The sequence below is a fragment of the Anomaloglossus baeobatrachus genome, chromosome 9 (genome assembly GCF_048569485.1).
Source record: "Anomaloglossus baeobatrachus isolate aAnoBae1 chromosome 9, aAnoBae1.hap1, whole genome shotgun sequence".
Lineage (NCBI taxonomy): Eukaryota > Metazoa > Chordata > Amphibia > Anura > Aromobatidae > Anomaloglossus > Anomaloglossus baeobatrachus.
Genome location: NC_134361.1, coordinates 189,576,324 through 189,604,320, shown reverse-complemented (window position 1 = coordinate 189,604,320; position 27,997 = coordinate 189,576,324). Strand labels below are relative to the sequence as shown.

General features: G+C 42.9%; 1 protein-coding gene across 1 annotated transcript in view; it reads left to right on the top strand.

Moving 5' to 3' along the window:
* Positions 1-27,997, top strand: part of NR6A1 (nuclear receptor subfamily 6 group A member 1) — a 399,090-nt gene that overhangs the window by 308,597 nt on the left and 62,496 nt on the right. Inside the window, exons 4-5 of the mRNA XM_075322829.1 lie at positions 7,683-7,913; positions 23,649-23,704. Of these exons, the coding sequence (XP_075178944.1) occupies positions 7,683-7,913; positions 23,649-23,704 (287 nt within the window). The remainder of the gene's footprint in view (positions 1-7,682; positions 7,914-23,648; positions 23,705-27,997) is intronic.

The following is a 27,997-nucleotide window of genomic DNA, read 5'->3' as shown; positions in this document are numbered from 1 at the left end:
TTCTTTGGTGAAGAAGAACCCGTTCACAACATCAACTGAAGTCCAGAACACTCTCAGTGAAGTAGGTGTATCTGTCTCTAAGTCAACAGTAAAGAGAAGACTCCATGAAAGTAAATACAAAGGGTTCACATCTAGATGCAAACCATTCATCAATTCCAAAAATAGACAGGCCAGAGTTAAATTTGCTGAAAAACACCTCATGAAGCCAGCTCAGTTCTGGAAAAGTATTCTATGGACAGATGAGACAAAGATCAACCTGCACCAGAATGATGGGAAGAAAAAAGTTTGGAGAAGAAAGGGAACGGCACATGATCCAAGGCACACCACATCCTCTGTAAAACATGGTGGAGGCAACGTGATGGCATGGGCATGCATGGCTTTCAATGGCACTGGGTCACTTGTGTTTATTGATGACATAACAGCAGACAAGAGTAGCCGGATGAATTCTGAAGTGTACCGGGATATACTTTCAGCCCAGATTCAGCCAAATGCCGCAAAGTTGATCGGACGGCGCTTCATAGTACAGATGGACAATGACCCCAAGCATACAGCCAAAGCTACCCAGGAGTTCATGAGTGCAAAAAAGTGGAACATTCTGCAATGGCCAAGTCAATCACCAGATCTTAACCCAATTGAGCATGCATTTCACTTGCTCAAATCCAGACTTAAGACGGAAAGACCCACAAACAAGCAAGACCTGAAGGCTGCGGCTGTAAAGGCCTGGCAAAGCGTTAAGAAGGAGGAAACCCAGCGTTTGGTGATGTCCATGGGTTCCAGACTTAAGGCAGTGATTGCCTCCAAAGGATTCGCAGCAAAATATTGAAAATAAAAATATTTTGTTTGGGTTTGGTTTATTTGTCCAATTACTTTTGACCTCCTAAAATGTGGAGTGTTTGTAAAGAAATGTGTACAATTCCTACAATTTCTATCAGATATTTTTGTTCAAAACTTCAAATTAAACGTTACAATCTGCACTTGAATTCTGTTGTAGAGATTTCATTTCAAATCCAATGTGGTGGCATGCAGAGCCCAACTCGCGAAAATTGTGTCACTGTCCAAATATTTCTGGACCTAACTGTGTGTATATATATATATATATATATATATATATATATATATATATATATATATATATATATATATATATATATATATATATGTTGTAAAAAAAAAATGAATCCAAGAGGGATGAAATTGGAATTTAAAGTTTGATGGGCCCTGGTGCAAACTTTGGACCTGGCCTGGCCCCCTCCCTTCCTATACGTGTGTGTGTGTGTGTGTGTGTGTATGTGTGTGTATGTGTATATATATATATAGAGATATATATATATATATCTATATATATATATATATATATATATATATATATATCTTCTTTAAGAAAGTACAAAAAAAGGAGAAAATTTAATTTTTTCCACCCAATTTCACCCCTCTTGGATTTTTTTTTCTTTTTTTCTTTTGCAATTTTGCAATATATTATATGGTGAAATTAATAGTGTTGTTCAAAACTGCAATTTGGCCTGCAAGAGAAAAAAAACAAAACATACAACTAAAAATCCTCATACCGCTACGTTAGCATAAAAATATAGTCATGGCTCTTGAAGAAGGGCAGGAAAAAAAAAATAAACAGCACAAAGATGGAAAATTGCTTGGTCATATAGGGGTTAAGAGCACCTGCCATTGATAATTGGATCTAACTTATGCTAGATTGTAGGATATGATCTATTGTTCCCTGTTATCAGCCATTTTGGGCTTGGAAGAAGCTGACTGTAGGATTTTTGTTTCCAAAGGGAACACTGAAAGGGAGTCTTGAAGAATACATTGAGAAACTCTTTAGTTTCCATAGATTTGTCTCTCCGGTCTGTAAGAAAAGGGGTTAAAGTCGTTTCTTTCCGGCTTTTATCGTTTGTCAGAGAGAACAGAAAATGTAAATTGAATGTCCGCGAGCCAGAAGAGCTGTCATGTGAGATTTGGTATCGTCTGATGGTAACTTTCCCACTGCGACAGAATTGGGCTGCCGACTCTGTGAGCACAATCCTACTTGGCGTGCCGTCATTTTCAGGGACGGAGATGTCAGACGAAGAGAGGAAACTGCCAGAATGATGACTGGAGCATTCTAGTTCGTTAACCTAGATGTATCCTCATTATCTTGGATCTGCGTTTAATCTTAAATCATGCTTCACATTGCAAGTCACTTAAAATAACTCTCCCTAATGTATCTCACCGCCTGATCTAGTAGGGTTTATCTGGAAAAATCATCCTCTTCTTTGGGAGGAAATCGGGATTTCTATTGAGTCCTGGTTCACATAACATATATATGGTCATAAAATCAGTAATATGAGGAGTTTGAACTTACAGATCTATCGTAATTCCATAGCATTAACGATCTTCCGAATTGGTGCTTCATCTAGAGAACCGGACGTGTCGAAGGGTGATCGCCAATGTCCAATCGGACTGGTTAGGGATTCCATACGTTTTAAAACTTGATAGGCCAATTTCTACCATAATGAATGATCAATTGGTGGAATGAAAGATCGTTAAATTCTACTGACAACCAACCAGCGGACGTTTCTGATAGTTGAAAACACTCGTTGTCTGTGTTGGATGGTTTCAGTTGATGAGCAACACTGATGCCCTGGCTATAATATCGGCAATTGTAGTCTGTGATGTGATGGGACGACAATCGTTCATCGGACCATTTTAGTCTTGTGTGGGACCACAATCATTCATCGGACCATTTTAGTCTTGTGTGGGACCACAATCATTCATCAGACCATTTTAGTTTTGTGTGGGACCACAATCATTCATCGGACCATTTTAGTTTTGTGTGGGACCACAATCATTCATCGGACCATTTTAGTCTTGTGTGGGACCACAATCATTCATCGGACCATTTTTGTCTTGTGTGGGACCACAATCATTCATCGGACCATTTTAGTTTTGTGTGGGACCACAATCATTCATCGGACCATTTTAGTCTTGTGTGGGACCACAATCATTCATCGGACCATTTTAGTCTTGTGTGGGACCACAATCATTCATCGGACCATTTTAGTCTTGTGTGGGACCACTCATCATTCATTGGACCATTTTAGTCTTGTGTGGGACCACAATCATTCATCGGACCATTTTAGTCTTGTGTGGGACCACAATCATTCATCGGACCATTTTAGTCTTGTGTGGGACCACAATCATTCATCGGACCATTTTAGTTTTGTGTGGGACCACAATCATTCATCGGACCATTTTAGTCTTGTGTGGGACCACAATCATTCATCGGACCATTTTAGTCTTGTGTGGGACCACAATCATTCATCGGACCATTTTTGTCTTGTGTGGGACCACAATCATTCATCGGACCATTTTAGTTTTGTGTGGGACCACAATCATTCATCGGACCATTTTAGTCTTGTGTGGGACCACAATCATTCATCGGACCATTTTAGTCTTGTGTGGGACCACAATCATTTATCGGACCATTTTAGTCTTGTGTGGGACCACTCATCATTCATTGGACCATTTTAGTCTTGTGTGGGACCACAATCATTCATCGGACCATTTTAGTCTTGTGTGGGACCACAATCATTCATCGGACCATTTTAGTCTTGTGTGGGACCACAATCATTCATCGGACCATTTTAGTTTTGTGTGGGACCACAATCATTCATCGGACCATTTTAGTCTTGTGTGGGACCACAATCATTCATCGGACCATTTTTGTCTTGTGTGGGACCACAATCATTCATCGGACCATTTTAGTTTTGTGTGGGACCACAATCATTCATCGGACCATTTTAGTCTTGTGTGGGACCACAATCATTCATCGGACCATTTTAGTCTTGTGTGGGACCACAATCATTCATCGGACCATTTTAGTCTTGTGTGGGACCACTCATCATTCATTGGACCATTTTAGTCTTGTGTGGGACCACAATCATTCATCGGACCATTTTAGTCTTGTGTGGGACCACAATCATTCATCGGACCATTTTAGTCTTGTGTGGGACCACAATCATTCATCGGACCATTTTAGTCTTGTGTGGGACCACAATCATTCATTGGACCATTTTAGTCTTGTGTGGGACCACAATCATTCATCGGACCATTTTAGTCTTGTGTGGGACCACAATCATTCATCGGACCATTTTAGTCTTGTGTTTATGGAGTTCTTTAAAGGGAACCTGTCACCAGACTTGGTGACTATAAGCTGCGGCCACCACCAGTGGGCTCTTATATACAGCATTCTAACATGCCGTATACAAGAGCCCAGGCCACAGTGTAGAACATAAAAATTACTTTATAATACTTAACTAAACAGTCGGTGCGGTGGAGACTTGTCATTGAGGTCCTGCGCAGGCGCATTTTTATCTGCCCTGAGCAGGGCAGATCAAAGTATTGTAGTGTGCCTGAGCGGGACCTCAATGCCGACATGTGTGCATGACATAGGACACGTCATGCACCCAGGCTTCAGAAGAAGGAGGACAAAGCTGGCCGAAAGAGGAGGCGCAGCATCTGGAGAATGGAGACACCCATCTGATCAGTCTGCACCATGCCAACTGTTTAGGTGAGTATTATAAAGTCATTTTTACGTTCAACATAGCGGCCTGGGCTCTTATATATAGCATGTTAGAATGCTATATATTAGAGCTCACTGGTGGTGGCTGCAGTTTATAGTCACCAAATCTGGTGACAGTTTCCCTTTAAGGATGTATCCATCATGATTAATGACCTCACAGTTTCCCCTGTACCGCACGCTCAATGCCTCTGTTTACACCTAGACTGTGCTCTGTCCATCAAACTACACATCCAAACCCTTACCGACTGCAACTCCGATATATCCAGAATTTACCCTTCCCTCAACTTTGAATCAACCCTAATGCCCTCATTATCTCCCACCTTGACTACTGTAATATCCTCCTGTGACCTCCCAACTAAAGGCCCAGTCACACACAACGACTTACCAGCGATCCCGAAAACGATGCGACCTGATAGGGATCGCTGGGAGGTCGCTGGTGAGATGTCACACAGTCAGACCTTACCAACGATGCAGGAACATACAGGTCGCAGTAGGGACCTGTATAACGATCTCAGCAGTCATTGGGACCCTGTCACACAGTGTCAAACACAGCGATGTGTCCGGCCCAGCAGGACATCGCCTTTGAAGAAAATGGCCTGGACCATTCTGCAACGACTAGCGATCTCACAGCAGGGGCCTGATCGCTGGTAGATGTCACACATAATGAGATCGCTAACGGGATCGCTACTGCGTCACATAAACCGTGACTCACCTGCGATCTCGTTATGTGTGACGATACCTTAACACTATCCCACTCCTCCAGTCTATCCTTCACTTATTGTTCGATTAAGCTACCTCTCATTACTCCTCTACCAATCCCTTCACTGCTTTCCAATTCCCCAGCAAGTCCAGTATAAATTATCAGCGATTTACAAGGCCATCCATAATCTGTCACCTCCATCGATCTCCAAACTAATCACCAGATACCTCCCCAAATGTAATCTTCAGTCCTTAGTAGACCTCCTTTCCTCCTCCACACTCAATGTCGATCCTCACCCAACAGTCTTCAAGATTTTACTTGAGCATCCTCCAGAATTTAATGCCTCAACACGTCCCATTGTATCCCATGATTGAAACCCTTCAGAAGCAACCTAAAAACTCACCTTTTCATGAAAGCCTTCAATCTTTTCAATTTTTCATTGTTCAAGAACAACCTCTTTGAGAATCTGGATGCTGAATGGTGACTAATAATGACAACTTGTTTCTTCAGAATTTCCCAGAGGTCTTTGGTTGGGTTCAGATCAGGGGACACTTGGCCACTGAATCAATTTCAACCTTTTCAGAAATGCAACAAAAGTGTGTTTTGGATCATTGTTGGCAAAGTGTACGTCTACCAAGGGCATGGAGTGATGGAGCATCTTTTCTTCTAATATAGAGGGGTACATCAGTGGATTCATGTTACTAGCAATGAAATGTAGCTTCTTCCCCAGCAGCATCATGGAGCCCTACATAAAGAGACGGCCACCACCATGTTTCACTGTAGGCACCATGCTTTTTTCTATATTGGACCCTATATAGGATCTCACCGCCCATTGTTAAGGATATATCCTAATTGAAGTTGTACTATGTAGAACCAAATATGATTTATTTTGTGTGTTAACAAGTAACTACAGAGAGAACAATTATGACCATTGGGCCAAGTTAGTAGATCTATGCTAATGTATGGCCCTAGGCATCTGTGCCCTCATCTCTGCTAATGATGCTTGTTGGCTTTTGCTGTACAGATATGACTGGAGGATAGCTTTATTAAAGTAGAGCTGCTTCATTTATTTGTAAATGTATCTTATGCTCATTAATTCTGTGCATTGGGATTACAACAAATTACTTGTGGTATATTGTCTATTTCGAATGATTAGCTGTAGATAATCAATGCGAGGTAGAACAATCTACGGTAGAACAATCTACTGTAATTCTGTGTACTACAGTAATTGTGGTAAGCAGCCCTGGACGTAGCGTATACTCTGATCAGTGGCGGTGCACTATGTATAGGTCATCCCTATCTCAGTCCTGGACAACCCCTTTAAAGACTGACCTCACATTTCTCCTGGTATGTCTTTTAGTAGTTTTTCTCCCCATACTATAACAATTGGGAAACATCATTTTATATATCTCTATTGTGCTGTTCTCCAGTATTGAAAGAGGTTGTACAAAGTTCAGACGTTATCCTCTATCAATCACTGGAGGGGCCCACTACTGAGACCCTTGCCGATCCAAAGAACCATGATCTTAATGGTGGTCCATCATGTTCGTTGCTACTCGTGTAAGTCCTAATGGGAGTGCTGAAGAACAGCCAAGCGTAGCACTCAATTACCTCTGGTGGTCTCAGAGAGATTAGAGTGGAGATGCATATGATTGACTACCGCGCCATTCAGAGCCCCGGTTGTCAAGATCATGGTGGTTCACAGTAGTCATACCTTCAACGATTAGGAAGGGATCACCTAATCTTGGATAGAGGGTCACATCCTAACTTGGTACACTAGTAGAAATTTATGAACGAATTAACATCTGGGTGTTTCCACTTGAAGGTGTGACCCTACACAGTCTGATATTGTCCAATTCATGTTGACAGTATAGAGAAATGCTTAATTTTCCAATCTATTCGGAAGTGTTGAGGAGGAGCAACACAGGAACGGCACAATGTAGAGTTTTAGGAACTGAAGTTCCAGAATTCTTATTTCACAGGCAATGCAAATATTTGCTTCCAAGGACCTCAGAAGAGAGGTTGTCTTGTAATGTGGCCACATAAGGCTACTGGAAGGAATGTGCTGGCAATGGAAAAAAAACACGAATAGGTAGCAAATTCTGCTTTGAAGCCCTAGGGCTAAAAACTGCGGCACGGTCATCCAGACTTTGACATATGACCTTTACGTTGCAATGCTTCTAGTAAATTCCTTCAAAGAGGTTATACAGGATTAGAAAAACATAGCCGCTTTTATTCAAAAGTGACGCCACACCTGCAAACAGATTGTGCGTGATATTTCAGCTCAGCCCTATTCACATCAATGGGATGGAGTTGCAGTAATTGGCAAAACCATGGGCAGCCATGGTAAACTGCTCATGTGTTACATGGTTCACTCAATTTTTTTTTTCTCCCTCTCTCTCTTAGATGACCGCGTTGATCAGAGAGCGTGCCTTATCTGTGGGGATCGAGCCACAGGCCTGCATTATGGCATCATTTCTTGCGAGGGCTGCAAAGGATTCTTTAAGCGCAGCATCTGCAATAAAAGAGTATACCGATGTAGCCGGGACAAGAACTGCGTCATGTCACGCAAACAGAGGAACCGTTGCCAGTATTGTCGACTACTCAAGTGCCTCCAAATGGGGATGAACAGGAAAGGTAATAGTGGCGCATCTTAAATTTTTTATAAATCAATTAAATAAAATATATACGTAATATTTCATAATTTAAAGGGGATTCTCACTTAGTTTTTTTAATTTAAATGTAGTATCTCCTCCAGTTGGCACTTTTCCACTGATTCTGGAACAGTTTTTATTTTTCTCCTGTATCGCTCCATTGCAAAGTTATGCCCCTGGTAATAAATATGCAAATTTTTCCTTTACCCATCTGTGCATAGTCCACAAAACTCTTCTGTGGGCGTTTCTTTTTTCACTTTTCTAACATTGGCCAATAAAAAGACAGCCACGCCTACAGAAGAGTTCAGCAGTTTAAGCCCAGTTGCTTGAACTGAAAATTTGCTTCTATGTCTCCGGAGCCATAACTTTGGAACAAAGGGACAAGAAAAGAAAAGAAAAACTGTTCCAGAATCAGTGGAGCAGCAGCAATTGGAAGATGTACTCAAATTAACTTAAAAAATCCTGTGAAATATTCCCTTTAAAAGGTTTTCGCTATATTTCTTTAATAAGGAATATATGTCTGATTGGTGGGTGGATATCTACCCCACTCCAATCTCAAAAATGGGTCTCATACTACATACATTTCCCTTTTTAATTTTGGACCCAATACCTAGGGGTCTACGGTATCACAATTCAGAATCATAAGTCCGGGTCGGTATCACTCCAGGAGGTCCATCAAAAATCGGCCTTAAGGTCCAGTCACACTAAGCAACTTACCAGCGATCCCAACAACGATAGGGATCGCTGGTAAGTTGCTAGGAGGTTGCTGGTGAGATGTCACACTGCGACGCTCCAGCGATCCCACCAGCAACCTGACTTGGCAGGGATCGCTGAAGCGTCGCTACACGAGTTGCTGGTGAGCTCACCAGCAACCAGTGACCAGCCCCCAGCGCCGCGTGGAAGATGCTGCGCTTGGTAACTAAGGTAAATATCGGGTAACCAACCCGATATTTACCTTGGTTACCAGCGCACGCAGCTACACGTGCAGAGAGCAGGGAGCAGCGCACACTGAGTGCTGGCTCCCTGCTCTCCTAGTTACAGCACACATCGGGTTAATTACCCGATGTGTGCTGCAGCTACATGTGCACAGAGCAGGGAGCAGCGCACACCGCTTAGCGCTGGCTCCCTGCTCTCCTAGCTACAGCACACATGGGGTTAATTACCCGATGTGTGCTGCAGCTAAATGTGCACAGAGCAGGGAGCAGCGCACAATGCTTAGTGCCGGCTCCTGCTCTCCTAGCTACAGCACACATCGGGTTAATTAACCCGATGTGTCCTGCAGCTACATGTGCACAGAGCAGGAGCCGGCACTGACAGTGAGAGCGGCGGAGGCTGGTAACAAAGGTAAATATCGGGTAACCAAGGACAGGGCTTCTTGGTTACCCAATGTTTACATTGGTTACCAGCCTCCGCAGAAGCCGGCTCCTGCTGCCTGCACATTTAGTTGTTGCTGTCACACACAGCGATCTGTGCTTCACAGCGGGACAGCAACAACTAAAAAATGGCCCAGGACATTGAGCAACAACCAACGACCTCACAGCAGGGGCCAGGTTGTTGCTGGATGTCACACACAGCGACATCGCTAGCAACGTCACAAAAGTTGTTCGTTAGCAGCGATGTTGCTAGCGATGTTGCTTAGTGTGACGGGGCCTTTACTAAACTACAAGCACAACAACAACCTTCTTCCGACAGAAGTAATAATGGGGGAAAGCTAAAAGAAGAAATTCTCTGTTGCCCATAGCAACCAATCACAGAGCAGCTTTCTTTTTAAACTTTGCTCTTGAAAAATGAAAGCTGCTCTGCGATTGGTCTCGATGGCCAACAAAGACACTTTCTTCTCGTAGGAAGTTTTATACATTTTATAGTACATTTAATAGTGAATCTACTTTGTGTACAACCAGTACAGACTTAGACGTGCACAATATGGTCGCATTACTAGGTCCATTTAAGACGTGCCTCTGCAAAACGGGCACAAAGAAGCTCCTCCTGAAACTGGGCATAAAATGGAGCAGTTGCCATAGTAATTAATCAGATTTGTGATCTTGGCCGATCGTATTGGTTGGCTGCTATGGACAACGGCTTCACTTTTGTCCACAATGGTCTCTATACTGTCGCACAATAGCAAGGTCTTCTATATCTACGTAATCGGACAGACTAAATGATGAAGAAGGAAAGGATGACTTGTGTCTCGAAGATGTGCACGCTACTTCTATTCTAGTCCACCGTCCTACTGTCGCGAATGTAATGGTGTCTAGTTTCCACCTAGTGGACTGTACATGTAACTACACTGTTGTAAGTGCCAGATAGTAATATGAGCTATTTGGAAAAGCAGAAGAACATCAAAGTCGTCTTGCCCGATTTAACCACTTGTTTGCCACGCTTAACAAGACACATTTCCAGAACATCTCATTTACTGGTTGTGCTTGTATCCAGATCCAGGTTCAATAAAATATTAAACAGTACATAAATTATTGCTCCTGTGGGAGAATCCGCCTGATTTTGCCTCCTGTACTCATGTTGTGGGACTCATTATAAAACAGTAGGTGGTGGAGCAGGTCCTGGTCTTGATAAAAGGGTTAATATAGTCCCATGTTAAACAGGTGTCTAGTGAAAAAGTCTTCCATCTTTGAGGTCAGCTCCTGTAAAATGGGAGCAAAAACAAACGTGAACACTGCAATCATTTTTTTACCTCGTATATTTTTTTTCATCCTCACTTTTTGCTCTTATCATACAATTTCGCAAGTGCTTTCAATGTCATCCTATCAGGGTACATATAGCCCACTGATTAGCTATTATATTTTAGGGGGAATAGTTAGGTGGAACAGCCCCCAGCAACTTCCTTTTTTTTATAGACTGTACTAAAAATAACATTTTAACCCCAATATAAATATATATATATAATATTGAGGTATTGCCCTGATCATATCAATGCGTGTGTGTGTATGTATATGTGATGTGTGTGTGTGTGTGTGTGTATGTATATAATATGTATATATATATATATATATATATATATATATATATATATATATACACCTTCTCATCTCTAGAACAACTGTTAAGAGGAGACTTTGTGCAGCAGGCCTTCATGGTATAGCTCCTAGGAAACTACTGCTAAGGACAGGCAACAAGCAGAAGAGACTTGTTTGGGATAAAGAACACAAGGAATGGACATTAGACCAGTGGAAATCTGTGCTTTGGTCTGATGAGTCCAAATTTGAGATCTTTGGATCCAACAACCGTGTCTTTGTGCGAAGCAGAAAAGGTGAATGGATAGACTCTACATGGCTGGTTCCCACCGTGAACAACCATATCGATTGGGTTCAGGTCTGGTGACTGTGGAGGCCAGGTCATCTGGCGTAGCACCCCACCACTCTCTTTCTTAGTCAAATAGCCCTTACACAGCCTGGAGGTGTGTTTGGGGTCATTGTCCTGTTGAAAAATAAATGATGGACCAACTAAACGCAAACCGGATGGAATAGCACGCCGCTGCAAGATGCTGTGGTAGCCATGCTGGTTCTGTATGCCTTCAATTTTGAATAAATCTCCAACAGTGTCAGCAGCAAAGCCCCCCCACACCATCACACCTCCCCCTCCATGCTTCACAGTGGGAACCAGGCATGTAGAGTCCATCCGTTCACTTTTTCTACAAAGACACGGTGGTTGGATCCAAAGATCTCAAATTTGGACTCATCAGACCAAAGCACAGATTTCCACTGGTCTAATGTCCATTCCTTGTGTTCTTTAGCCCAAAAAAGTCTCTTCTGCTTGTTGCCTGTCCTTAGCAGTGGCTTCCTAGCAGCTATTTTACCATGAAGGCCTGCTGCACAAAGTCTCCTCTTAACAGTTGTTCTAGAGATGAGAAGGTATGTCCAAACTTTTGTGTGTATATGTATATGTGTGTGTGTGTGTGTATATATATATATACCAAGTCTTCTGGGCATAGAATGAACATTTTGGTGACCTTTACATCATCCATGTTTTTCAATTCTTCAGAAGCCTGGATGCTGGATTTAGAGTGATGACAACTTGTGTCTTCAGATCTCCTCATAGGTGTTCTTTTGGGTTCAGATCAGGAGACACGTGGCCACTGAGTCACCTTCAACCTTTTCTTCAGAGACCCCACAGATACATGCTTTGGGCACAGACTTTAAATGTTCAGGTTGGCTCCGTTCCTACTCTTAGGCTATGTGCGCACGTTGCGTAAATACATGCAGTTACGCTGCGCTTTGTAGCGCAGCGTAACTGCATGCGTCCTGCGTCCCCTGCACAGTCTATGGAGATTGTGCAGGGGCCGTGCGCACGTGGCGTTTTAGAGCGCAGCGCTTCGGCTACTGCCGAAGCGCTGCGTAAAAAGAAGTGACATGTCACTTCTTCCGTGCGCTTTGCCGGCAGCTCCTGCTCTGTCTATGGGAGGAGCTGCAGGCAGAGCGCATGGAATCGGCTTCACTACGGACATTTCTGCAGCGATTTAAAGCCCACATGTGCTCTTCAGATCGCTGCAGAAATTTCTGCAGTGAACTGTACGCAACGTGCGCACATAGCCTTATGTAGGCGAGCAACACAACATTGAGTAACATAAATGAAATATAAATAACAGGTGAAAAAAGGCAAAACACTGTCAATCCAAATTGGGATTATTTACCCCGGGCCTCACCTATAAAAAAAAAAGTCCAATATATTTAAAAAAAAATGGAAAAAAAGACACTTATTTTCTCAATGATAAATTGCCTAATATCAGCAAAAGAGAATATAACAGTGACATAAAAATGGAGTCTTGGGTACCACGAAAAAATACTCAAAACGATTTGAATATCTGAGCAAGAAAAGATTTTATAGATCTTTGACCCAGATGTAGGAAAAAAAACACAAAAATGTGCCTGGTCACAAAATGACCAGGCCCCGTCAACAAAGAAAGTCAAAGGTATGTATTTTATTTTATCCTCTTTTATTTCTGAAGGTTGGTTCTTAAAAATGAAGGTTAAATTTAGTAAAAGACTCCCAATTATTTAAGCAGACAATGGACTTGGCATAATGGAGAATGAGCGTTTGATATACAGGCATCAGGGAATAGAGTTGTGGCAACACCTGGAAGTTTTGGGAATATTTGCAGTCAAGAGAAAGAAAAGATAAGGAAAATAGATTAGGAGATGGTATCAGCCTGAGAAGGCTAGTTTTGACTCATTAAGTAACACAATAGGCATTCACATACACTTTATATTCTGGCCTTGGGCCTTTGACTCCTGGACATTAGCTACGGGAGTAGTAATTAATGCCTATGGTGACCGTAATCCTGTGTGTAAAGGGTTATTAGGCTATGTGCGCACTGGGAAAAGGAAATTTCTTGTGAAAATTCCGCAGGCTCTCAAAGATTTCCTCACCTGCGGAAAAAATCCGCACCAAATTCCGCACCAAAATCCGCATGCGGATTGTTGCGTTTTGGTGCGGATTTGGTGTGGAATTGGTGCGGATTTCTTGCGGTTTTTCCGAAGGCTGTTCCCTGCGGGATTTTTCAATGAAATTAGTGAAAACCCGCAGCTACCTGCGGAAAAGAAGTGACATGCACTTGTTTTTGCTGCGGGATTTCCGCAGCAAAGCATGCAGCTGTCAAATTCTGCCTAGTGCGCACAGGATTTTTTTTCTCCATAGGATTTGCTGGTGATTCACTGCAGAGATGTTATGAACATTTTCTGCAGCGAAACATGCAGAAAATCCGCGGCAAAATCCGGTAAATGCGCACATAGCCTTACTGTTATAGTCATGCTAGTATAGAAAGGTGTTCACCATAGTGGCTGCTAGTATATAGATAAAGGTGTATATTTATATATATTAGCTCTCGTTTGTAGGGGAGTCAGTTCGACTGACAGCCATCTGTTTGGTATGGTGAGGTTACGTCTTAAGGTCCCATATGCATGAAAGTTGGCTGAAGTCGAACCCATTGATTTCATCTAGATAAGCCAGTCATCTAATGTGTATGTGGGTCTCCTGTGTGTACCCTAACAGATTATGATGGGGGACATAAGGATCATAAAGTTGGAATTCAGTAGCTGGCGCCTTTTTGGCAACGGTATAAGCCACTGATTGATAATACTGGCAATGGCCTTTTCACCGGAACAAACTGTCCTGTGAATGGGTCACAGATATAGTCAGGGGTATAGTAACCAACAGGTGAGAAGGATCATCATGTTCATATATAGGTTGAAACAGAAACAGCTGTGTGGAGCTGGGTGAGGAACAGTCAAACTGCTGTAAAGGTGAGGTTATGGAAGACTGTTTCATCGCCCTGGTGATATACCATGGAAAGACAGAGCACAGCCACAAGACACAATGTAGTTCTACTGCATCAGCAAAGTCTCTGCCAGGCAAAGGTATCAAAATAGGTTGGCGTTTCAAGATGAGCTGTTCAAGCTCTTTTGAATAAACAACAAAAAATGAGTAACATTGAGGACCATAGTCGCAGTGGTCAACCAAAGAAACTTGGTGTCACAGATGAAAGACAGATCATCTGTCCCATCAAAATTGAAAGATGTCCAGCAGTGGCATCAGTTCAGAACTGACAGCAACCAGTAGGACCAAGACACATCCATCTACTGTTCTGGCCAGAAATGCTCTTAATGGAAGACCTTGAACATGGAAACAAGGACAAGCATGAAAAGATAAGAAAAATATCAGCAGGTGCTCTTGACTGATGAGTAAAATTGTGAGCTATTTGGCTGTAACAGAAGGACTGGAGAGCGGAAAATGAGTGTCTGCAGGGAATAGTGACACATGGTCGAGTGTCCTTGGAAGTTTGAGGCTGCATTTCAGCAAATGGAGTTGTAGATTTGGTCATGATTTAACCGTGTCCTCAAAGCTGAGAAATACAGGTAGATACTTCTCCATCATACAAATCCATCATGGAGAAAGGCGTCTGATTGGCTCCAAATATATTTTGTAACAAGACAACGATCCCAAATATCCAGCCAATGTCATTAAGAATGATCAAGAAGAACACAAAGTCCTGGGCTGGAAGTGATGATCCGGCCCCAGCAGAGCCCTGATCTAACATCATCCAGTCTGTCTGGGATCTCATATTGAGACAGAAGGATTTATACAAGCCTCATACGCAGAAGATCTGGGGTGAGTTCTTCAAGATGTTTGGAGCAACCTTCCTGCCGAGTTCCTTCAAAAACTATGAATGTACCTGGAAGAATTTATGTGGTTTTGAAGGCAAAATGTGGTCACAACAATTATTGATTTGATTTAATGTCTCTTTTTGTTAATTCATAAACTATTTACACTTCTGTTTCGTTAAAGCATTCTTTGCATTTTTTTTTTTACTCTTCACCGGCCTAAAACTTTTACACAGTACTGTAGCCGTCAGCAAAACGATCGTTTAGCCGACGGCTATCTAATGTATATGGCCGGTTTTACTGCCGTGGGAAGAAAAAACAAGCTTAAACGGATCAAACTTACTAGGGCTTTGTGGAGAGAGACTGAGGTAGACAATGACTCTGTTACTGTTTGCAATCAAAACCCCTTGGCCCTCGAGGGCAAGGCTAGAGATAAACAGAAATCAGATAGCAGATATTGGTCACCAGAAGGACCTGTATATAGACTCTGTTGTCCTTAATCACAGGGTCTCTACTTGTTAATAGTTAATCGGTTTGCTGGCCTTATCTCCCCTGGGGTTTACCTAAATTCCTATAGCAAAGTAATAAAATATCAGTAAAAATTCCTAAAAGCATAAAAATTGTCTCTTCAGGGAGTAAGGAGACAAACTCTAGTGCCACCTACTGGAGGTAGCAATCCTAAAAGTCAAAAGTGGCCCTTTATCGAGTCTTTTCATATGAGTTAGGATTTATACCAGATCAGAACCCCAATTTGCAGACACAGTGTTTCGAGGTGATTGTCCCTCGTCAGTGTAAAGTATGGGATCTGATCTGGCTTATGAGAAGCTATAGTGGTGTCTAAGGGGAAAACTTCTCTCCTTGCGGAGGCCTGACAAACCAGACTGGCTGCCAGTGAGGAGTCTTGTAGCTACAATGCCCCTCTGGGCAATATTCAAATAGTCTCTTAAGGGAGAAAGGAGACGAACTCTAGTGCCACCTATTGGAGGTAGCAATCCTAAAAGTCAAAAGTGGCCCTTTAACTAGCCTTTTCATATGATTTAGGATTTATACCAGATTAGAAACCCAATTTGCAGACACAGTGTATCGGGGTGATTGCAAATTGGGGTTCTGATCTGGTATAAATCCTAAGTCATATGAAAAGGCTTGTTAAAGGGACACTTTTGACTTTTAGGATTGCTACCTCCAATAGGTGGCACTAGAGTTCATCAATATGAATACAGTGCTACCTCGGTTTTCGTTGACATTGGTTATCGTTGGTTTTGGTTTTCGTTGTCTTTTTGCACAAAAAATGTTCCTTGGTTTTCGTTGATTGCCTCGGTTTTCATTTGTTTTTGTCTCCGTGCCCACAAGACTACGCTGCTAATTTTGAGACAACAAAGGGCAATCCACGCATTATGTGTCACCCTGCCCATCAGTTTCAAAATTTATGTAAGAAATGTAAGATAAGATGTATTTATTCTTTATATTAGTCTTTTATATTAATTTAATATTCCTTTTAAATTCATTTTATATTCATTTCTTATTGTTTTTAGTTTAAATCACTATCTTTATTCTCTATAAAATGTGTTTTTTGTATGTTTTTTAGAGCGTCTCAAACTAATTAATTGGATTTACATTGATTCTTATGGAAATAATTGCTTCGGTTTTCATTGGTTGCCGATTTCATTGATTGTATTCAGACGGATTATCAATGAAAACCGAGGTATCACTGTATTTCCCAGAGGGGCATTGCAGCTATAAGACACCTCACTGGCAGCCAGACTGATTTGTCAGTCTCCGCAAGGAGAAACGTTTTCCCCTTAGACCCCACTAAAGCTTCTCATTCTACCAGATCAAATCCCATACTTTGCACTGACGAGGGACAATCACCCCGAAAGCCCATGTCCGCAAATTGGGGTTCGGATCTGGTATAAATCCTAAGTCACATGAAAAGGCTCGTTAAAGGGCCACTTTTGCCTTTTAGGATTGCTACTTCCAATAGGTGGCGCTAGAGTTTCCTTCCTCTCTGAATAGACAGTTTGAATATTTCCCAGAGGAGCATTGCAGGTATAAGACCCCGCACTGGCAGCCAGACTAGTTTATCAGGTCTCCGCAAGGAGAAAAGTTTTCCCCTTAGGGTCATTTCACATCTCCGGTATTTTCCCGGAAACCGGATCCGGCACACATGCAATACAGTTACATCCATTTACAATGGAAGCGCGACACCATGCGGACACATGCAGTTGTGTATGAAGCACACAACCGCATGGTGTCGCGCTTCCACTGTAAATGAATGTAGCTGTACTGCATGTGTGCCGGCTTACGGCAAAATGCTGGAGATGTGAAACGGCCCTCTTGACGTGTATGGCGGCCTTCAGACTTTTCTCGCTAAGTAGTTGAGAGAGATGAGGATCAGGTAGTTTGAGTTCTAGCTTGATCATTTTGTTCTCTGTGGAGTTAAGCCAGTGCCAATGGTGTATGCCAAAAGCGAAAGACCCCCGTACATTTCCAGTATTCATCTGCTAGAAACCGATCCAATAAACCCTAAAAAAGAAAGAAAAACAGGACAATTTGTAACTTATGAAAAACTGATGTCTTAAAATGCATCCGCTCACATTGGAGCTGGTGGCCGTACACAGGAGCGTGTGGTTACACAAGAAGCATGCCACTGTACACCAGGAGTGCGCGGGGTCCGTACACCGGCAGTGCGCGGGGTCCGTGCACCGGGAGCGCGAGGGGTCCGTGCACCGGGAGCGCGCGGGGTCCGTGCACCGGGAGCGCGCGGGGTCCGTGCACCGGGAGCGCGCGGGGTCCGTGCACCGGGAGCGCGCGGGGTCCGTGCACCGGGAGCGCGCGGGGCCGTGCACCGGGATAGCGCGGGGCCATACACAGAGAGCGCGCCGCTGTACTCAGGAGCACTTGTTCAGTGTAGCACTCTTGTGTTTTCCTGAATGAGAGAGCCACCATCTGACATGTCGGCTGGCAGCTTATCTCCGTGAGAACAGTGCAATCAGCAGTCCGAAATCGGACATCTCCTCCGACCGTCAGCCAGCACTGCTTTTAAGAAGCGAAAAACTTCTCCAAAAACTCGCCCAAGAAGAAGCATTCCCTTAAACATACCCTCAGGTGGAAAACTTATAACCTGATAGGACAATGGATGATTGGATGGTTGTTGGAAAATCAAGAACATTTTACTCATCCTTTTTTTTTTTTTTTTGCTAACACTTGAGTACATAGAAAGAGAAAAACACTGTACTCGTTTTTTTTTTTGTTGTAAAAGTAATTTTTTTAATTTTTATATTTGCTTGAAGGGAATAATATACATTGAAGGTAGAATATAGAACCTCAACAGTGGAATCAGCAACCAAATATTTTCATGTTTCGGTCGTGGCCGCCATGTTCTTTTGTATGAATGATGATATCCAATCATGAGTGTTATGTTAGTGCATAGTCAAGGAGGCAACCAGGGTGTCTACAGGAGGTTCTTGCCTGCAGTGGCATCGGCACCCTGTCATCGCAGCAGTTACTATATGATATTAGCTGTTTAACAACCGTCACCCGCGCTGTATGGATCTGGCTCGGCTCCTGAGCCCGCTACTTTCAAACAGTGTGCACATTCGGCATGACTGTCGCGAAGAGGTTAGTGGGATAAAGGGTGTAAGTCTTTGTAAGACTTCTCCGATGGTGGCTAATATCCAATAACAACAATTCCCAAAGGGTTTGATAATGTCGAAATTCTTGAAAACTTATTAGATAAGCCAGTCCAGCTAAACTCAACGGCTTTTGGTTGCCACCTTAAAGGGTTCAACATCTAATCGTTAGCTGTTGGCCGAATGGTTCAACTGGCAGTTATCTTGCTACTCCCTCATACACAGAAGCTCTTGGATCGGCCAAATTCTTCTGTATTGGCTTACGTGAGAAACAAAAGGATCGGCAGTCAGAAATTGGACATCAATCCCCACATGATATGTCTGGGTATGGTGTCGGGAAGTCATCATACACATAAGACTTGAATACTACTGGTCAAAATGTAGGTTTATATCGTTATCTGGAACCTTAGTAGTAATATACTATGTATTCTATGAATATGTGGATTCAAGGTTGGCACATAAGACTTGTCGCCTGAGCCCACGAATATCCTTGGGTTTGGCCAATGGTGGTTTAATGTGTATGGGGACCTTACGGGTCTATTCACAATGCCAAATGTATCTGTAGAATGTCCATGAAATCCTACGGGTAAAATCTAACCACTGATATGGAAAGTTATTATATGCAAACCCCATAGTGATCCATGGTGAAACACATTGCTATTTGGGTCTCTAACACTGACTTCTTTTCTTGATGACTTGCCACCATCCGTGTTTTTCTAAGACTTATTCACTTGGGTGTTCTTTGTGCCCCCTGGAAGGTATAATCCAGGCAATGGCATTGATTGTTTTTTTAATAGGGGAGTGTGACTTTGGGATTTAGTATGTGCCCCACTGTATTGTGCCCGAATTTTCCCGGCATTTACTGTACTCAAGGTCAAAAGGCAGGAAGCCGAGTGACAAAAGCGACACGGAGACTTACACTAGAGACATATTATGCTTTGAAATGCGGACACCTTGAACAAGTGGTGTTGGGTTTGAGGGGTCAATGCAAGCATTGAGTTTGTGGAGACGTCGTAATATGCGAGGAGGAACTTCACGTCAGTACTCTAGGCCTTTATAATCTACATATGACAAACAGATGTTCTATATACTCATCCTGCTGTAGAAAACTCTACAGATAAGTTTCCGAACAATAACCAGATCAGCTGCAGGGTTTTTTCTCTACGGTAAAAACGGCACATGTGAAGAAGCCCTAAAGGGCCCCCCCATACACTTTAGACAATATTAACCCACCAATATTGGCCAATAGTCTGTGTACAGGGATATGTTTGGGGGAGCGAGGTCCCAATGGCCGATCCTTCTGTTCTCCTTGGAGCCTGGCAGCGGCTCTTATAGAGAACAGGAGCCAAGCATTCCTGAGCATGGGGGGTGTAAGCAATGGTGAAACTGGAGTTCGATGGGCCCTGGTGCACAATTTAGACCTGCCCCCCTTATGTTGGTCAGATTGATGTATATGTATGTATACAATTAGCATTCTAAATCCTATAAAGACATACGAGTTGCCCCTACCCCCATAATGTATTAATTTCCCCCGTCCTGTTCTACTGTCCCCCATCCTGGGCTCCTTCCTGGTAAATATGTCCCCCATTCTGGTATATATCTTATGTCCTGGTATACACAGTGCCTTGCGAACGTATTCGGCCCCCTTGAATTTGTCATCCTTTTCCCACATTTCAGGCTTCAAACATAAAGATAAGCATTTTATATTTTATGGTGAAGAATCAACAACAAGTGGGACACAATTGTGAAGTTGAACGATATTTTTTTGCTTATTTTAAATTTTTGTAAAAGATAAAAAACTGAAAATTGTTAATACTTTGTCGCGCCACCTTTTGCTGTGATTACAGCTGCAGTCGCTCTGGGTATGTGTCTATCAGTTTTGCACATCGAGAGAATGAAATTCTTGCCCATTCTTCCTTTACAAACAGCTGGAGCTGAGTGAGGTTGGATGGAGGCGTTTGTGAACAGCAGTTTTGAGCTCTTTTCACAGATTCTCAATTGGATTCAGGTCTGGACTGTGACTTGGCCATTCTAACACCTGGATACGTTTTTTTGTAGATTTTGCTTTATGTTTTGGATCATTGTCTTGTTGAAAGACAAATCTCTTTCCCAGTCTCAGGTCTTTTGCAGACTTCCAACAGGTTTTCTACAAGAATGGTCCTGTATTTGGCTCCATCCATCTTCCCATCAATTTTAACCATCTTCCCTGTCCCTGCTGAAGAAAAGCAGGCCCAAACCATGATGCTGCCACCACCATGTTTGACAGTGGGGATGGTGTGTTCAGGGTGATGAGCTGTGTTGCTTTTACGCCAAACATATCGTTTGGCATTGTGCCCAAAAAGTTCGATTTTAGTTTCATCTGAGCAGAGCACCTTCTTCCACATGTTTGGTGTCTCCCAGGTGGCTTGTGGCAAACTTTAAACAACAGTTTTTATGGATATCTTTGAGAAATGGCTTTTTTCTTGCCACTCTTCCATCCATAAAGGCTAGATTTGTGCAGTGTACGACTGATTGTTGTCCTATGGACAGAGTCTCCCACCTCAGCTGTAGATCTCTGCAGTTCATCCAGAGTGATCATGGACCTCTTGGCTGCATCTCTGATCTGTCGTCTTCTTGTTTGAGATGAAAGTTTGGAAGGACGGCCGGGTCTTGGTAGATTTGCAGTGGTATGATACTCCTTCCATTTCAATATGATCGCTTGCACAGTGCTTCTTGGGATGTTTAAAGTTTTGGAAATCTTTTTGCAACCAAATCCGACTTTAAACTTCTCCACAACAGTATCACGGACCTGCCTGTTGTGTTCCTTGGTCTTCATGATGCTCTCTGAGCTTTAAACAGAACACTGAGACTATCACAGAGCAGGTGCATTTATACGGAGACTTGATTACACACAGGGGGATTATATTTATCATCATCAGTCATGTAGGACAACATTGGATCATTCAGAGATCCTCAATGAACTTCTGGAGTGAGTTTGCTGCACTGAAAGTAAAGGGGATGAATAATATTGCACGCCCCAATTTTCAGTTTTTTATTTTTTACAAACATTTTAGAATAAGCAATAAATATCATTTACCTTCACAATTGTGTCCCACTTGTTGATTTTTCACCATAAAATTAAAATTTTTTATCTTTGAAGCCTGAAATATGGGAAAAGGTTGAAAAATTCAAGGGGGCTGAATACTTTCTCAGGGCACTGTATATGTCCCCATCCTGGTATATATGTCCACATCATGGTATATATGTCCACATCGTGGTATATATGTATCTCCACATTGTTGAATATATGTCCACATTGTTGTATATATATATCCACGTTGTTGTATATATGTCCACATCGTAATATATATCCCCACATCCTGGTATATATGTCCATATTGTGGTATATATGTCCACATTGTGGTATATATGTATGTCCACATTGTTGTATATATGTCCACATTGTTGTATATATGTCCACATTGTTGTATATATGTCCACGTTGTTGTATATATGTCCACATCGGGGGTATATATGTCCACATCGTGGTATATATGTCCACATCCTGGTATATATGTCCACATCCTGGTATATATGTCCACATCCTGGTATATATGTCCACATTGTGGTATATATGTCCACATTGTGGTATATATGTATGTCCACATTGTTGTATATATGTCCACATTGTTGTATATATGTCCACATTGTTGTATATATGTCCACGTTATTGTATATATGTCCACATCGGGGGTATATATGTCCACATCCTGGTATATATGTCCACATCCTGGTATATATGTCCACATCCTGGTATATATGTCCACATCCTGGTATATATGTCCACATCCTGGTATATATGTCCACATCCTGGTATATATGTCCACATCCTGGTATATATGTCCACATCCTGGTATATATGTCCACATCCTGGTATATATGTCCACATCCTGGTATATATGTCCACATCCTGGTATATATGTCCACATCCTGGTATATATGTCCACATCCTGGTATATATGTCCACATCCTGGTATATATGTCCACATAGTGGTATATATGTCCACATCGTGGGCCTCTCCTGGTATCTGCTGTCCCCCTTATGGTATCTACTGTCCCTCTCCTGGTGTATACTGTCCTCCTGGTGTATACTGTCCTCCTGTTGTCCCCCTCCTGTTATATACTGTCCCCCACTCCTGTTCACGGTTGTGATCCCTGTGACCTCAATCGTTCCGCCCCTCGGTGCAAGGTATGTGGATATTTCGAGAAAGTAGTGGCAAATTTCTTAGATGATGCACAAATCTTAAGAAATTTTGAACGTTCTGATGTAAAAATTCAATCTTTGCCGACTATGTGCAAATTCCTGCTGCTTTTTGGCTTTCTGTTTAATTTTACTAAAACAATGTTTCACATCAATTTGTCAAATTGTCTCTCCAGGAAAGGAGACAAACTCTAGCGCCACCTATTGGAAAAAGCAATCCTAAAAGTCAAAAGTGGCCTTTTAACAAGCCTTTTCATATGACCTAAGATATAATATGCCAGATCAGAATCCCAATTTGCAGACACAGTGTTTCGGGGTGATTGCCCCTCGTCAGTGCAAAGTGTGGGTAACTGATCTGGCAATTTTTCAAGTTCTGAGTTTATTTGGCAGAGATTGCTTCCAAAACTGGTATAGTGGCACTTTATAAATTTTAGACCGTCCATATATCAGCATGAGAGCGTGGGTTTTTACCCCTGACGAAAGCACAGAGAGGTTATATTATAGGGTTAATCATTCCCCCTACCTTTATCCTTTCTGTTCCACTGTGACAGCATTGGTCTCTTGTGGAAGTGAACCAGTGCCACCTTGTGGCCATAGCTTGCATCTGCAGCTGCTTTTTTTTTACTAGTGTCTGTTTTCCACAGGTTTATCCCCATAAATCCATTTACTATAGCATTCTTATGCCTCAATATTAATTTTGCGTTAATCATGTACATTTATTTTCCATTTTTTTACAGCGATCAGAGAAGATGGGATGCCGGGTGGAAGAAACAAGAGTATTGGCCCTGTACAAGTAAGAATAATAATTATAAAAAAAAAAAAATTCTGATATTTTTCTTTGAAATAAAGCATCAAAAATAACCTAATGTTTAAAGCAGACAGTGTATATATTTTTTTATTTAACCCTTTGCGCCATTAGAAGTATCTGTATGTCCCATTATTCAGGGAGTTCGCAGCGGCAGCTCGCCATAGGAACTTTGGCTGTTTAACCCTCTAAATGCCGCAATTATTAGCAATCTAGAATTTCTTTTTTATTTAGAGGAAGCGCCACCGGTGGTGTACATATAAATTATGGGGCTCCATATCAAAAGTCTGAATGACCCTTCCCCTTCCCCGATTAAATAAAAATACCACAAAATATTAACATCATAAACAGCATACATGTTATTGGGGGGACATACACATTACTAGGGGTTCATACACATTACTGGGGGCAGCATACACGTTACTGGGGAGACATACACGTTACTAGGGGTTCATACACATTACTGGGGGCAGCATGCATGTTACTGGGGGGACCTAAAAGGTACTAGGGGACATACACGTTACTGGTAATGGCTTACACTTCACTGGGGGAGGCTTACACGTTACTGGGGGGGGCATACACGTTACTGGGGCAGCATATCTTACTGAGGGGAACTACCAGTTACTGGGGTGCCTTACATGTTACTGGGGTGTACATACAAGTTACTGGGGGTGGCTTACACGTTACGGAGGCGGCTTACATGTTACTAGGGGGGACATACAAGTTACTGGGGGCGGCTTACATGTTACTGGAGGGACATACAAATTACTGGGTGTGCCTTACATGTTAGTGGGTGCAGCATACACATTACTGGGGGGACATACACGTTGCTGGGGGCGGCTTACATGTTACTATGTGAAACATACAAGTTACTGAGGGGGACACACAAGTTACTGGGGGCAGCATACATATTACTAGGGGCCGGTATACAAATTACTAGGGGCTAGTGGGGGGCATACAGGTTACTGGGGGGTATATGCACATTATGACTTAATCTTTATCCTAGCAAGGCTATACATCTATCAGTCCAGTAAGTAGACTATTACCGGGCCAGGCTCCGTCTGCAGAGGAGCAGTCTAGCTACTGCTGTGCGCCTGTGCTCCTGTTTTGTGACTGTGTGCGTTGCGTGCGTCTGAGTTACTGCCGGGTGCCAACTCTGTGCTGAGCTGCCCGTGAGCAGTACATCTGCCAAAGGCTGCCACCCAGCTCACGGGCCAAATAGCAGTGGTGTGGCTTGCCTCTATTGGTGGTGCGCCACTGGGAGCCACCCTTTCTCATCCTATCGGCTCCCCCGCAACGTGACCATGGGGAGCCAATGCTTGATACAGCATTGACCTCTAGATCTCCCACGTACAGTTCACTGTTATGCCAGGTAATGAGTGGGGTCTAATAGGAGTTCTTTCAGTGTCACAGACAGGTCTAATACCCTATACTACTTGGGTATTGCAGAATATTACACCATTGATCAGGTCAATTAAAGTTCCCGTACCATAGAGGGACCAAAGGGGGGAAAAAAAAAGTTAAAAAGAATAATTGTAAAAATATTTCAAAACAAAATAAAGAATGGAAAATAAGCAGCTTGTTTGGGGAGAACACCCACAGTGTCAAAATTGTCACCCAAAGCTGAATTTTCAGGAGTGTAATTTAAAAAATGGTGTTTCTGCTGTCCCGTCATTTAGGAGCTCTGCAAACTTTTCTATTAAAATCTGTTCTAAAACAGTCAACGTTTCTTTCCTCCCGAGTAGAGATGAGCGGACCCGTGGAAGGTCGGTTCAGCGGCTTCAGCCGGACTTTATATAAAGTTACATACGTTGAAAAAAGACCTCTTCTGACATCTTATCCAGATCATTTTGTAATTTTGTATTATCAAGGTCAGTCTTTAATACTCTACATAGTTTGGTGTCATCAGCAAAGACTGACACTTTACTCTCAATCCCATCCACAAGGTCATTAATAAAGATATTAAAAAGAATCTGTCCTAGAACAGATACCTGCCAATTCCTTACCCATCTGCTTATAGTTTCCCCTTGTCCTTGCTTCTGTAGCCAATCAAACACTACAGGCTGCTTGTAATATTGTACTATCAAGATCCGTTTTGAATATCCTACATAGTTTGGTGTCATCAGCAATGACTGACATTTTACTATCAATACCATCCACAAGGTCATTAATAAAGCGATTAAAAACAATCTTTCCTAGAACATATTCCTGCCAATTCTTTCCCCATCTGCTTATAGTTTCCCCTAGCCCTTGTTTCTGCAGCCGATCAAACACCGCAGGCAACTAGCACTAGGATGAGCACTGAGTGTACCTGAACAACAATGATGGTCATGCACGTGGTTTGCATACGTAAAGCATCCGAACTCTGTTTGGTAAAGTCTGTGTTCAGCTTGAGCACCGAACTCTTGGGTTCACTCATCTCTGCCGTGTGGCCAAAGAGTGCTGTACAACTACATATCTGGTATTGCTACGTTCGGGAAACATTTTGTAACTAATATTGGTGCCAAACAAAAGTAATTATTTTTTCTTTACCCCCAATGGTATAAAATTCTGTCACACCTGTGGAGTCAATCTGCTCAGTGCATCCCTAGATGAATTCATTGAGGGGTGCAGGTTATAAAATGGAGACACTTGTTGGAGGGTTCTGCTGTTCTGGCACCCCAGGGGCTCCTCCAGTGTGACATGGTACCCATAACCCATTCCAGCAAAATCTGGGCTATAATATGGTGCTCCTTCCCTTCTGAGCTTTGCACTGTGCCTGAAAATACCGTATTTTTCTGATTTTAGAAGACACACTTTTCCTCGGAAAATGAGAGGTACGTCTTGTAATCCGAATGTAGCTTACCGAGGTGGTGGGGAGCGGTCACAGCAGGCACGGGCAATGCTGCAGGCGATGAGGCAGAGGCCATACTGATAATGTCGGCGGTTCGAACGTCAAATTATGGCCCCCAGAGTCTGCGCATGCACAGATGGAGCACTAGTCTCAAGATCTCATCTGCGCACGCGCTGCCTCTAGCCCTTTGATCTCCTAGTAGTGGACTTAAGGAAAATGGAGCACAGAGGTGGCGCATGCGCAGATGAGATCTCTGCTTGTCATTGAGCCGATAACTAAATTTGCGCACTCGCCGACTACGGGCGCCCTTTTCTTTGAAGCCCGCACCGCCAACAGTTTTTGGATGTTCTCTGCCTTACAGCGCCCGCAGCGAGCATCTGGGACGCCCACAGCACCCCTTCCTCCTGTGACCCTGCTCCACCACCGCTGCCTCGTCCCTTGACCCCATTTTTTTTAAAAAAAAAAAAATTCTTCTCCAAATTTGGGGTGCGTTTTACAATCTGGTCCGTCTTATAAAACCAAAATTGCAGTAGTTCCTAACCACATATTGGGGTATTTGTGTACTCAGGAGTAATTGCATAATACACAATGTGGTCTGTTTTCTCCTATTAGACCCATTTGAAAATTAAAAACGTTACAACATTAATACAACATTTCAGTGGAAAAAAAGTAATTTTTCTCCAGTTACCCTCCATGACAGCACCACCAGAGGTTAATTCACCGTCATCCATCGCCAGTGTTTTTTTTTTTTCCTGGGCATTAAGATGTTATCCTGTGGTGTTCCGTGGCCGTTAAAAGGAACGCTGCCAACATACCTTAAACTGGGCAGCTGTGATCGTGGCCATGGCTTTCCTCCTCCCTTGTTGCTCCCGTCTCCCTGGATTCAGGACCTCCCCATTCTTCCTGCGCCTTGTTGCAAGGTAAAGCAGAATAGGTTCCATGCCGGGGGCCTCCCTGAGCTCCCCAGCATCTCTTCCTCCCTCCGCCAGCATCTGTGCGAGCACGCACACCGGAAGTGACATCAGGGGGGCATCTTTTTCAAGCATCACTTCAGTTTTTGCATTCCATTGTGGAACGCATGTGCCTGCCGCATGGATCCTGAGCAGTACTGTTGGTGCGCTCCAAGTTCTGTGCCTAACCTTTCTGACCCAGGAGGAGTCCATATGTGTGGACACTGCAGAGGGCCAAGCATTTCTATATAAGTGCCCAGCCCCCTGAAGACATCATGACTTATTCATGTGTGTTTTAGGCCGGTTTCACACATCCGGCTTTTCGCCGGTACTCTTTAGCCACCAATCCACTAAGTAGAAAAATAAAAAGAATGTTCCGGCGCACGCCAGTACAGTGTATACAGTACAGTGGCAGCGCGACAAGCTCTGGTCACATGCTGTCATGTGACCAGAGCATGTGACCCGGAAGTTACAGCGCTGTCACTGTACTGTATACAC